At 40.3% G+C, this 14294-nt stretch overlaps 1 protein-coding gene across 13 annotated transcripts in view; it reads right to left on the bottom strand.

Annotated features, from left to right (window-relative positions):
* The window catches only part of PRELID3A (PRELI domain containing 3A), a 44868-nt gene that overhangs the window by 12690 nt on the left and 17884 nt on the right, over positions 1-14294 (bottom strand). For 2 of the 13 annotated variants that reach the window (XM_019627521.1, XM_019627528.1), the window contains one exon: positions 7273-7721. The exons of 9 other annotated variants lie outside the window; for them this stretch is intronic. Coding sequence is in view for 2 of the 4 variants with exons in the window: in XM_019627528.1 (XP_019483073.1) it covers positions 7695-7721 (27 nt within the window). In the remaining 2 variants the exon portion in view is untranslated. Of the gene's footprint in view, positions 1-7272; positions 7722-14294 lie in introns of those variants that run through there. 2 more of the 13 variants (XM_019627522.1, XM_019627530.1) reach the window with 1 other exon arrangement.

Raw genomic sequence — 14294 nt, 5'->3', positions numbered from 1 at the left:
AAAAAAAAAAATCTTTGTTGACCTTCCGGCCCAAGGCAAGGAAGAATGCAGACACTGCCATAAACCTGAGGCTCTGCCTACTCCAACAATGTTAATGTCAGACTCCTGTACCTTCCAGCCTTTTGGCCATTCTTGAGAACTGATTATGGAAACATCAGCTCCAGTGTCTAAAAGACCTTTGAATTTTTTGCCTTGGATTTCAATTTGACAAACAGGACAAATTCCTGAGATTTTTTTTTGTGCCAGAAAAATACCTGCCTGTCCTGTACTTCCAAAACTTCCAGTTCCCCTTTTCTGCATCCCTTTTTTTCTGGGAGGGTATACGGGAGCAGGAGTAATTGCGCTATCCATTCTCCTTTTTTAGCTGACCAGGGAACTGAGGAAGACATTATAATTTGAATCTCTCCTTCATAATCAGAATCAATTATACCTGTATGGACAGTGACTCCCTTGGAAGTTAAGCTAGAGCTACCAAGGAGAAGTCCAACAGTATTTGGGGGAATTGGCCCCAAAACTCCTATAGCTACGCGGAGAGGGGACTCTCCAGGAAGTAATAAAATACTTGTGCTGTACAAATGTCTACTGCGGCACTTCCCTCGGTAGCGGGACTTAATTGTTGTACTGAAAGTCTGGGGGAGGCACAGCTTGGTAGTTCTGAGGAACAGCCGGTGTCTCATATGCCCCAGTTGTTGTCAGGGCCTGGGTTGGCCCCTTTTCCTGTTTCCCTGAAGAGGAGTTCTACCCTTGTGAAAAACCGATCTACATTCAGATGCCCAGTAATTTCCTTTTTGGCACCTCAGACATAACCAAGGTTATTTAGGTCCCATAGGAGCAGAAGTATTAGGTAGGTGGGAGCTGTTTCTGTTTTTCTTTTGGCACTCCTTTCAAGTGTGACCAGATTTTCCACAATTGTAGCAAGTGCCTGGAAATTTGTTTTTTCCTACTGTTAACCCAGTAATAGCCTGAGCAAGCATGGTAGCTTTAAACTGTTCTGTTCCTACTCCTTGACATAAACGAAGATATCCCATGCATCTGTTTTTCCTTTTTGAGCTCCTATTGCCTTTTTACAATCCTCGTTAGCATTATCATGAACCATAATTTGTAAAATTATATCAGCCGCTTGTGAATTGGTGACCTGTTTATTTATAGCATCCTGCCAGCGGGCAATAAATTCAGAGTAAAGTTCCTGAAGACCTTGTAAAATTTTCTGAAAAGAGGATGGGGCTTTACCTTCCATTTCTTTTTTTTTTTCTATGCCATCAAGCAAATTCGTTTGAGCTGAGCTAGAGCCTGATCTTCCATTCCTAATTGATCTTGAGTATCTGTCCAATCACCATTTCCTAGTAACTGATCTTTGGTTATATCAATATTATGAGTCTGATTTTGTCTGTCCTGAATTTCTGCACCATCAATCCACCATGTTTTAAATTGTAAAAAATTGGGAGGACGAGAGGCACATTTTAGCCATAGCATTCCAATCTACTGGTATTAACTGATTTCTGTCAGCAATGCCTCCAATAAGGCCAATGGTATAAAGTGATGTTGGACCAAATTGAATTACTGCTTGTTTAAAACCTTTAAGTAATTTGAAAGAAAAGGGCTCATATCTAGCTTCATGGATTTCGTTAGGGTAGTCTGCATTAGGGGCGATATGCTCCTGAATGACAACAGGGAATGTCAAAGCATCCAAATCTCCTTTTGGCAAGGGAGGTGCACAGGCAGCAGAAAGAAAAGGATTATTGCTTTTGGGTGGTTTTCTAAGACGTTTCATTTCTGCGCCGTAAATGAAGGCAGCAGCAGAGGCGGAAACTGAGGTAAAGGAGTAGGGTGTGAATTGTAGTTTTCCAAACAGTCTCCCAAAGATGAATGTAACGATTTGGGGACAAATGTGGGTGCCTCTAAAGAATCTTTCTCCCTTTCCTCTGGAGTTTCCTCTTGGTTTTCATTTTCCTCAGAATTTCCTTTTTGTTTTTTACAACCCTGATCATTGTCTTCCCCTTCGTCTTCTGTGTCAGTTTGCAAAGGTTCTAAAACTGATTGGACTAACCGCCACATATCCCAAATTGTGGCTGGCAGTAAAACTCCCTGATGCTGTACCTCACTAAGGTCTCTGCCTACAGCATCTCATGGCTCTAAGTCCAACGTCCCTAAGTTAGGAAACCAGGAACAATGAGGCTCTACAACCTTTGAAAGTCCCTCCAATATCTTTTTTGAGACTTTAGTCCCTCCTTTTAAAATAAGCTGCTTCAGTAAGTAGATATAAGGTCTATATTGTCTATTAACATTTCCCATGTTAGTAAAAAGAGAGAAAGGAAAAAGTTTCACTCAAAGTTCACTTAGATGCCCGTCTGGCAGCGTCCCTCGCGGGACTTTAAGGTCCGTCTTTGCAATGGTGCACCCACCCATATAAACCCCGGGTCTGTTCAACACAGCTGAGCGCCAAGTCACCGTTTTGCCTTATGATGTAACCACGGAATCGCAGATTAGAGCCCAAACAAGTTCTGTAGCTTAAGCCGTGGAACTATAGTCAATCACTCACACATTCACACTCTTTCACACAAAAGTTTAGTTAATTCCCCTTTTACCCTGGTTCAATTCTCCGGGATCTCCCCTACTGTGTAGTTGTCATGACACCTTCCCAGGCTCTTTGCCATGAAAACTTCCGTAGACTCAGAGTCTTCCTTCCCTCTTTGTGCCTCCACATTGGGGCACCAGATGCCGCGACCTGCGCAGCAAGGGGTGGGGAGTGAGAGGGGTGGCGCAGGGTTAAAGAAGCACAAGAGTCAAGTACAGAGTTAAAGCGGGGCCAAGAGGCTACAGCCTCTCAGGGACTGAGCTCCGAATCGGGCCAACACGTAGCTCTTATTGAGAAACTTCAAAGAGGTGAAACTTGTTTATTCTAAAGTCCGTGTGCTACATGCCTTATGGCTGTTTTCCATCAACCTGCCCCATTGTATTCCAACACGTGCTGTGCCTTCATACTCTCACACACACAACCCCCAGGATGGCATCGCTGTACTGCGACCATAAAGGTAAGGGAGATAACCGATATTCCATCAGGTCTCGGCATTCCGAAACACCCCCTTGAGGAAGCTTTACTGATATCATTCCACCAGGTCTCAGTATTCTGAGACACTTCTTTATGAACTCATTAAGTCAGGGGTTGGTGTGGGGATGGACGGGGCAGTCGAGGACGTAGCTGGAAGGCAACAGCAGATCAAGTAAACATCAATAAAGAAACAGGAAAATCTTAACCGAAAATCTTGGCATGAGAAAGATGTGTGCAAAAATGATCCTGATGGAGCTCACCGATGAACAAAAGCAAAGGAGAGTCAAAGTTTGCCAAGACCTTTTGGAGAGGCAAGACGATGTTTTGGGCCGTGTTATCACTGGTGATGAAACATGAGTGTACCAATATGACCCTGAAACAAAGCATCAAAGTGCACAATGGAAATCAGCCAATTCTTCATGACCAAAAAAGTTCCGTCAGTCCAAATCAAGTCAAAACAATGTTGCTAAACTTTTTTGTTATCAGAGGGATTATTCATTATGAATTTGTACCAACTGGACAAACAACAAGTTTACTATTTGGAAGTGCTGAAAATGCTGCATGACAAAGTTAGACAACCTGAACTTTTCGCCGACAATTCATAGCTCTTGCATCATGATAATGCACCAGCTAACACGGCACTGTCTGTGAGGGAGTTTTTAGCCAGTAAACAAATAACTGTATTGAAACACCCTCCCTACTCACCTGATCTGGCCCCCAATGATTTCTTTCTTTACCCAAAGATAAAAGAAATATTGAAAGGAAGACATTTTGATGACATTTAGGACATTAAGGGTAATATGATGACAGCTCTGATGGCCTTTCCAGAAAAAGAGTTCAAAAATTGCTTTGAAGAGTGGACTCGGTGCTGGCATCAGTGCATAGCTTCCCAAGGGGAGTACTTCAAAGGTGACCATACTGATATTCAATAATGAGATATGTAGCACTTATTCTAGGATGAGTTCGTGAATGTAATTGTCAGGCCTCGTATTAAGTGATCGCAAACAAAAGTGCAAAATATGCTGCGTTTATTTGAAAGTTTGGGAGGCAAATTCAGTTTTACTAATTGCTATAAAGAACCTGAATCCATTTCTCAAAGTTAAAAAGGAAAACTGCAGGGGCCGGCCAGGTGACTCAGTTGGTTGGAGCACAAACTCTGAGCAACAGGGTCTCTGGTTCGATTCCCACATGAGCCAGTAAGCTGCGCCCTCTACAGCTAAGATTGTGAACAACGGCTGGAACTGGAGCTGGGCTGCCATGAGTGACTGGCGGCCAGTGTGAGCTGCCAGGGGCTGCCGTAAGCTACCGTGAGCCGTGGCTGGTAGCAAGCGTGAGTAGCTGGCATCCAGAAAAGCTGCCGTGAGCCGCCGAGAGTAGCCTGCCGACAGCTGGCGACCGACTGCCTCAGCACAATGATCATAACACCAACATGGGCCAGAGAGCAGCGTCCTCCACAACTAGACTGAGAACAACGACTCAGAGGTGTGGGGGAGAGGGGAGAGGGGGCAGAAAAAAATAAAAATTAAAAAATTAAAACCTTCCATTTAAATAAGAAAGGAAACAGGGCCGGCTGGGTGGTGCATTGGTTAAGAACTGGCTTGGGATGCCAGAGGGCCCTGGTTTGGATCCCACATATGAGGGCCAGTGACACTGCCCTCTACAGCTAAGATGCTGAACAACGCTCAATCTGGAGCTGGGCTGCTGTGGGTCGCCAGCGACAGCGTAAGCTGCAGTCCCCTGCTGCAGTGGGCTGCCATAAGCTACCATGTGTAGCCGGCAGCCAGCGTGAGCGGCCAGCAGCCGCCGTGAGCGGCCGTCCAGAGGCCGGCGACTGATCTGCCTCGCCCGGGAAAAGCGCAATGATGTGCCAGCTTGGGCCAGTGAAGCAACATCCTCCACAACTAGACTGAAGAACAAAACAACAGCAACTTGTCTGTTCTCCTTCCCCTGATTCCCCAATAAAATCTTTTTTAAAAAAAGGAAAGAAAGAAAGAAAGGAAACAAAAACATGGACAACTCATGTCATCCAGCTTGGTCTAAGAAATAGTTACCATAGCTACAGGCAGTCCCCAAAAGATTGGGTTGTCAGAAAAGTCATGACACATTTTTTCAACAAAAAACAGAAAAAATACGTTATGACTTTTCCAACAACCCAATATATACCTCCCAGGGTAGTAATGGGGTCCCCAGCCAAGTAGTTTATCTCTTTGGCCTTTAATGCAGTAGACTCCATCACTTCCTGATCTCTATTTTCCACCAAATTTGATCTGTACTATTGACTTTTGGAGCTGAAAGTGATCCAAGAAGATATTCAGTTCACCCTCCAGCCAGTGGCAAGCTCTCAGTTCTATTTATATATGCCCAGGGCCACGCAGACACTTATTCTATGCCAAGTTCCATCACTGAACAGGCCCAACAGTTAGGAAGTTCATTCCTCACGTAATTTACCCCCATTGTTTACTCCCTGGTTCTGCTTCATGTGGCTCAATGAAATGTGCCTACTCTACCTTCCAAGCAGCTGCCTTAAATAACTTCTACTTTTCGTATCTCTCTATAACACTACCTACTCCTTACTCCTGTCTACATTTTCTTTTTCTCCATTGCACATAGCACCTAACATCCTACTACATTTTTCCATGAACATAGGGATCTTTGTCACATTTCCTCACTGCCACATCCATAGATTCTGGAAAGATAACTGGAATGTAAGGGGTGCTCAATAAATGTCTATAGAGTGAATTAATTAATGAATGAGCCAGTTCAATATGGAAATAAGAATAAATAAATACAATGATGGAACCATCAAAATGTCTTCAAAACGATTGACATAATGTGTTGTCTGTGTTCATTAAGAGATAAATGCCACATACAGCCCTTGTGTTTTTCCTTTAATTCAGGAGTACAATTCTAAATCAACAAATCACTGCAGCCCTAAAGTAGGTAATTAGAAGACAGCAGCTTGAGTCAGCAGCTCATGCTGTTAGCACAGTTGACTTGGAGCTCGCAGAAAACCTACTTGCCAGTGTGGGGTTCCTACCTCACTCTTGTAAATACCACTCATCACACATTCCTCTCCGGGTGCTCTTCCACTTTCAGAGCTCCTGGGTGGAGTCACTGCACATCCCTGCCTCCCTGACCCAGCTTTTTTCCATTATAAAAATTGACGTGCAGATGTACAGACCCTGGAGACTTTTAATTGAAGTGGCTACATAAATGTATGGGGTATGTTTATCAGTACTGACTTCATACTCATTAATTTTTACTACTTTTACCATATGGTAATTAACTCTTACTAGTAATCATAACATTTTGATTAAAATGTATGTGAAAACTAGGCTGAAATAAAAAAACATTAAACTATTTCAAATTTGTCATATTAATACACTTGGCCAATAAAAGAAAATAAGGAACGATATGAAGCTTTATGATATTTGGTATTCTGTGTTGAGTGTTGCTGTTAGTACTTAATTTAGAAAATATTTTGATAACTACCAGTTACTGAGCACTTACTCTGTATCAGACACTGTGCCAAGCACCCTCACTCTTTAATTCTCTGAAGTAAGTAATATTAAGATCCTCTTTTACAGATGAGAAACAGGACTAACAAGGGTATCATTTGCTCAAGGTCAAACCATTAGCCAAGCATCAAACCTGAGGTCTCTCCACTTCAAGTTGCACTCATAACCCTGCTGCATTTCCAGTTGCCCTCCCTACTAACTGCTATGATTTTGAATCCAGTCCTCAGCTCAAAAAACGGCATTTAATGAATACCCAGAACTGCATGCAAAGTAAACATCTCTTCTTGGCTCCTAAACAACTTTAAGCTGGTCAGAGAAATACATATGTGAACAGATAAAGACAATATAAAATTCTAGGAATTTATAGTGAACTGTGAGCCAGTGTCAGAACAACTTCATGCAAGTAGATTTTAAGGTGGGTTCAGAGGAGGGAGAGGACCCAGGATTTCCCAAAGTACAATCTGATGACCAACTGTATTAGAATCATCTAGGCCAATGCTTAGGCCTTGGTTTTTACTTTTTTCCAGAAAAAGAATGAGAAACCTCTTTAACTTTTTAATCAAGGAAGGTTATGATAGGATTAGTTTTGAGTAATTTGACAAGAAGTAGAACAGAATGAAAGGGAGACCAGTTAGAAGGTACAAATTTAGCGTATGAGAAGTATTAGTTATCTATTATTATGTAACAAATTACCCCCAAACTCTATGGCTTTAAACAATAAAAATTTATTGTCTCATAAGTTTCTATGGGTCAGGAAATCAGGAGCAGCTTTAGTTAGGTGGTTCTGGCCTGGGGTCTCTCATGAGGTTGTAGTCAAGATGTCAGCTGGGGCTGCAGGTTGCTTCCTTGGAGCCAGAAGATGGCTCCTCACATGTCCTCTCTGTCGGCCTCCTCCAGTATCTTCATGACATGGCAGCTGGCTTGCCCCAGAGCAAGTGATGTGAGAGTGAGCACGGTGCAAGCTGCAGTGTCTTTTATGATCTGGCCTGGAAAGTCACACACAATCATGGAATATTCCACAGTAGTCCATTGACCCCCACAGGTCAGCCCTGCTCAGTGTAGAGGAGACCATGTGCAGGCCTTGGTCACCAGGAGGCAGCCTCCTTGGGGGCCGTCTTGGAAGCTGTCTACCCCAGGCAAGGACCTGAAGCAGACTGGGACAGTGAAAACGAGAAGACAGAATTGATATGAGACCTTTCATAGGAATACTGTATTTGGTTTCCAAATGGCTACAGAGGGAGCAAGAGGAAGAAGTCAACTCAGGTTTTTGCATTTGGGACATGGAAGTAGCGCTAATTAGAAATGGAGGAAAGGAAAGCAGTTTGGTGGAAGAGACCAAATTTTGTTCTATTAATGTTAATTGAGAGATTTGGTAGAATCTTTAAGAAAGGGGTCAGCTTTACAGAAACTTTTTCTGTATAGGGCCAGATAGCAAATATTTGAGGCTTTTTGGGCCTCTTACAGTCTGTCACATTCTCTTCTGTGTTGGGGAGGGGTTGTTATTTACAACCCTTTAAAAATACAAACATTTTTAGCTCACAGGCTGTAGTGTGCCAACCCCTGCCCTAAGCAAACTGTCCTGTAAAGGCAGAAAATACAATTATTGAACCTGATGAGAAGTCAAGACTCAAAATCCAAATTAATATTGAGTGAGTGTGTACTCACTAATTTCTTACTACTTGTCTCTTTTACTGTTGATTATAAAAACTCTTACTGGTAATTATAAAAGTTAAAAAAAAACATACCCGTGCTAAAAAAGCATGTTCTATTGATGAAGCCCAGTGTTCCTAATTCCAGCCTGGCCCAGTAGTCTCCCCAAGGGATTCCACAACCCAGTGACATCCAGCACTGGCAGTCACAGCACAATAGACCATGTCTGCACTGAGGTGCTTCACATCTCTCTCTGGTTCAGTCATTTGAGGTGGGCATTTTACAGATGAGGAAACCGCAGCTAAGTGGCCATGTGACCTGCCCAGGTTACTTCTCATACCTACAATCCCATGGCTGGCTCACAAAGGGCACTCTCCTTAGCCCCCAAAGTCACCAGAATAACCCTGACTCCTCTTTGGACAGTGAAGTTGTAACAGAACCTATGAAAATCTGTTCTTAATATATTGGACATTCACTCGGGCTCAATCGTAAGTATCTGCTAAGGATGACTGCTCAGGAAAAAAAAAAAAAAAAATATATATATATATATATATATATATATATATATATAACTCTTAAAAGAAACACCCAGCAGTTAACTGCTGTATCAAAGCATGCCTACCCCTTCCTAAACGTGAGAACAGAAATGCTGGAGGCAGACAGTCACCCACTCTTTAGAAGTCAAAAAGTCACTTGCTCAAATCAGACAAATACAGTATTAATAGTTGGTTCTAATGCCATGGGTGGAAGAGTCTTTAAAGAATATTCAGTGTCATTACTTTTCCTATAAGAACAGAAGCCTCTGACTCCAGAGAGCCCCTAGTACCGCGTCCACAGTCACGGCACAGCAGCAGCTGCCTAACCAGAAAGCAAGCACCAAGAAACAATCCTCAGGATGGCCTGATAGCCTCACAGCACTGGCAAGCCCAGCTTCCAAGGGAATATGTAGACTTCTCCTGAACATTATCCACTACTGGTTTATCTGAAGAGTTCACACAATAACTAGGACATTGTTCCTACCAAGCTCAGGGACCACAATCACAGGGATATAACACTGGAAATGAAGGAAAGGCAGCAGAATTCTGGATTTATTTCTATGCTTTTGGAAAAATAATAAAACCTTAGGCCAGTACTATGACATTATCAAAATAACTAGCCTTTTCTAATTCTTATTTCTCCTCTAAAAAACTAAACGGTTTGGTTTGGTTAAAACATAAATAAGGAAAATTGTATCCCATTTCATGTTCAGAAACTAAAATTAAATAGGGATGCTTTATGTTACTTGCTATATACATGTCATTAAAAACCCATCTCCTAAATTAACTCTAAGGGCTGTGGTTAATGGAAGATAATGAAATCTGTTAAATAAATTAAGTGTGCTTGCAGAACAGCTGTGACGTTTGTAGAGCAGGAAACTTTCGTACTAGCTGGTCAGCAGCAGAACAGCAGGCAAAGGTTCCACACCCAGCACTGGATGGAAGAGTCAGTGCCCCAGCCTGGTGAGCCCCATGACCAGGACCTGGCAGATCCCCTGGGGATGACAGCCTGAAATCAGTAGTGTTACCAAGCTCCCAAAGCCAATGTCAGGCTCTAATGTTTAAGAACACTCTGCCAGCCCTGTGAAACAGCATTCTTTCTGAGAAAGCCAAGGGGAAGATCCGTGGTATATGATCACAGCAAACATGAAGCTTGAAACCCACAAGAAACTTCTGTTTGAGGGTTGGGCGGTTATAGAGTGTGAGAAAGCCATTCCCTTTTTCATGCTGATATTTTGGATATCAAAGATTTAAATTAATTTAAAGATTTAAATTCTTGTTTAGTAAACAAACAAACAAAAAATTTTCCACCAGAAAAAGAAAGGTAAGCCACAGGCCAAGATGCAGCAAATTCACTCCCTTTCTAGAGTCCCTTTCCTATGTGTCTCTAGGCTGCACGAATCACAAATGTTCCTTCTGACAAACCAAGTGTAGAGCAAGCGTGTCCAGCTCCACAGCCTAGTGTGGATGATGAATGTCCACTGACTTGCTGCTCAGCCTATGTCTCTGTGTCCTGGGCACAGGGAGCACGAAGGCCCGGTGTCACCAGTGCTTCACATTCTGGCACAGGCCTAGGCTGCAAGGCCCTCCAACTCTGTGTTAGGTCAGCCATCACCCACTCCAAGGCCTCACAACCCTGCAGAGAGAATAGCACTGGGCACCTCCCAAGCGGCTGTGTCCACATTTAAACAGGTGAGATGAAGTCCTCTGTCAGGTGCCATCACGCTTATGTTCTAACACCTCTGCTAGGGGGCATCTCAGAAAATGAGGCTACCTTCCAGATGCTGGGGGCACCTACTGAACATCAATGCCACAGCGATGTTGACAGATTCATTATGAAACAATACTGTATGATTAAAATTGAGCTTTTGAATATTTTCTCAAATTGGAAATCCAAGTTAAATTTCACGTGGCTACCTGCACCCAGCTTTCATGATATTTTATCATACAACATTTGCTTTTGTGCTTATGCTGAATTCCAAATAGAAAAGAGTTGTACAAATAAATATTTAATCCATTTCCAGACATAAATGAAAGTTACAAAGCCAAACAATTTTAGACTAAACAAATTTTGAAAATAATCACTACTGCTTTCTTAATGGCTTACCCTCTCAAGAAAAAAATGTATAATGGAAAGCCTAGGAGAATAAAAAAATCCAGCAAATAACTATGCTTGATTTTACTCTACACCATCAAAAATTTGAAGTGGCCAAATAATAGATTTACAACTGTCCCGGCCCTAAAAAGCAATCTTCCTCCAAAACTATACTGGGACTCTGTGCACCCTAGTCATTGTAGAGGATTCAAGACAGTCTATCCATTCGGACACACTTATTCCTGTTTCAAAAATGTGGTTTTGAAAACCACAAATTCCAGGTTTCCCTGTAGAACAGAACTCCCTTCATGACAGTTTTTAGACCATTACCTCCATGAGTCATACAGTACCTCGACAATGTTAAATAGCAGTGGTGACAGTGGGCATCTTTGTCTTATTCTTGATTTTATGGAGAAAGATTTCAGTCTTTCACCATTAAGTAGGATGTTAGCTGTGGTTTTTCAAAAATGCTTTTTATCAAGTGGAAGCAGTACCCTTCTATTTCCGTTCCTAAAATATTTATAGAATTTCTATTTCTATTCCCAAAATTGTATTTTTATCATGAAAGAGTGTTATGTTTTGTTAAATACTTTTTCTGCACTGAGATGATCAGATGAGATTTTTCCCTTAGTTCTATTACTGAGCCATATAACATTGATTGATTTTTGTATGTTGAACCATCCTTGCATTCCTGGGATAAATTCCACTGGTCATGGTATATATCCTTTTAATATGCTATTGAATTGAGCTTGCCAATATTTTGTTGAGGACTCTTACATTAATATTCATAAGGGGTATTGGTCTGTAGTTTTATTTTCTGAGGTCTGAGAGTGTCTTTGTCTAACTTCGGTATCAGGGTAATACTGGTCCCACAGAATGAGTAAGGGAGTATTCTCTTCATTATTTTTGGAAGAGTTTGCAAAGGATTGATGTTCATTCTAATTAAGGTTTGGACTTTTCTTTGTTGGGAGGTTTTCAGTTACTGATTAAGTTTCTTTACTGTTATAGATCTGTTGAGATTTTCTATCTTTTTTAATCAGGCATTTGTCCATCTCATCTAGGTTATCTAATTTGTTGGTATATAATTGTTCATAGTATTCTCTCATATCCTTTTCTTTCTGTAAGGTCTATAGAAATGTCCCCACTTTCATTTCTGATTTTTTTTTTAACCAGGAATCCTCTTTTCTGTCTTGGTCTGTTTAACTAAAGACTTGTCAATTTTTTTATCTTTTCAATGAAAACTTTTGGTTTCAATAATTCTGCCTATTGTTTTTCTGGTCTCTGTTTTATCTCCTCTCTAATCTTCATCATTACTTTCCCTCTGTGAGCCATGGGTTTAGTTTTTCTTCAATTTTAGGTCCTTAAAGTCAGGTTAATGATTTGAGATCTTTCCTCTTTTTTAATGTAGGTGTTTGTAACTATGAATTTCCCTGTGGGCATTGCTCTCACTTCATCTCATACATATTCATATATTGTGTTTTCATTTTCATTCATCTCAAAATATTTTACAATCGTATATTTTTTTGAAGAACTGGTTGTTACAAGTATGTTTTTAAATTTTTATGTATTTGTGAATTTTCCAGTTTTCCTTATACTATTGATTTCTAATTTCATTTCATTATGATCACAAAAGATACATTGTTTGATTTAAGTCTTCCTAAACTTACTGAGATTTGTGTTTTGGCCTAATATATGGTTTATCCTGGAGAATATTCCATGTGCTCTTGAGAATAATGTGTATTCTGCTGTTACTGGGTGAACTATTCTATATATGCCTGTTATTGGGTCGTCAGAAAAGTCATGACGTATTTTTCTATGTTTTTCATTGCAAAAATGTGTCATGACTTTTCCGACGACCTAATAGATCAAGTTAGTTTATTGTATTATTCAAGTTCTCAATTTCCTTATTACTTTTCTGTCCAGATGTTCTATCCATTATTGAAAGTGGATTATTGAAATCTCCAACTATTGTAGCATTGTCTATTTCCACCTTCAGTTCTGCTAAAGTTTACTTTGTATATTATGGTGTTCTATAGTTTGTGTGTCTATGGTTATAACTTTTATCTTCTTGATGATTTAACCCTCTTATCAATATAAATTGTCCTTTGTCTCTTATAACAATTTTTTAAAGTCTATTTTTTCTTCTGATATTAGTATGGCCACCCAGCTCTCTTTTGGTTACCATTCACATGGAATATCTTTTTCCCTCCTTTCACATTCAAACGATCTGTGTCTTTGCATCTAAAGTCAGTCTTTCATAGACAGCAGTAGGATCATGTTTTTTCATCTATCCTGCCAATTTTTTTTCTTTTAATTGGTGAATTTAACCATTACCTTAAAGTAATTACTGCTAAAGACGCACTAACTTCTTACATTTTGTATTTGTTTTATATAAATTTCATAGCTTTTTGTACCTGAATTCTTTCCACACTAACTTCTGTTGTGTTTGGTTGATTTTTTTTCTAGTATACCATTTTGATTCCCCTTTTTTTCCTTTTCTGTATGTCTTTTTATTTTCTTACAGGTGATTATAATTAACATCTTTAATTCATACAAGTCTAGTTTGAATTGATACTAATTAAGCTTAAATAGTGTATTAGGGTTCTGTAAAGAAACAGAACCAATAGAATACATATGTGTATGTGTGTGTGTGTGTGTGTATGTGTGTGTGTGTCTGTGTATGTCTGTGTGTGTATGGAGGCTGGCAAGTCCAAAATCTGCTGGGTAGGTTAATTAAAATTCATTAACCACTTCCCTACTTGGTTTAACTATTTGATTAGAATGCAGAATTCTACAAAAGTTGATTCTGTCAATTTTTGCCAGTTCATTGATTGTTTCATTGAAGGGACTGATTCTTGGAGTGTCCACCTCTGCCATTTTCCATGATATCACTATTTATATTTTTTTAACTTTTAATTTTGAAATTATGATAGATTCATAGGAAGCTGCAAAGATGGTACAGGAATGCTCCATATGCCTTTCACCCACTTCCCTCCAATAAATCTTACATAATTATAGTATAATATAAAAAACAGGAATTTAACACATACAATGCAGTGAATTTTAAAAGATTACTTCAAACAAGGCTTAGCTGTATAAAATTTCACATCAGAGATAAAGATATTCTAAAATCTTTCAGAGAGGAAAAAATAAAAAGCCACTTACGGAAGATAAAGAATCAAAGTGAAAAACAATGGAGCAATGCCTATAAAACTCCGAGCAAAACAATTTTTTATCTAGAATCATATGTCCAGCCAAGCTATGAATGAAGCATGAAAACAGAAGAGACATTTTCTGATGTGTCAAGTCTTAGAAGCTACCAGATGTCCTTCTCCATCTGGTGATAGGAAAGAAAGAGAGGAAGGCAAGGAATCCAGGAGACAAGGGCTCCAAGAAAGGAGACAGGCCTAGGAAATGCCCAGGAATGATGACAGCCATGCAGCTGT

This window comes from Hipposideros armiger, unplaced genomic scaffold, assembly GCF_001890085.2.
Source record: "Hipposideros armiger isolate ML-2016 unplaced genomic scaffold, ASM189008v1 scaffold_735, whole genome shotgun sequence".
NCBI classification, from domain to species: Eukaryota; Metazoa; Chordata; class Mammalia; order Chiroptera; family Hipposideridae; genus Hipposideros; species Hipposideros armiger.
The sequence above is the reverse complement of the archived record's forward strand: the minus strand, read 5'-3'. Positions and strand labels throughout refer to the sequence as shown.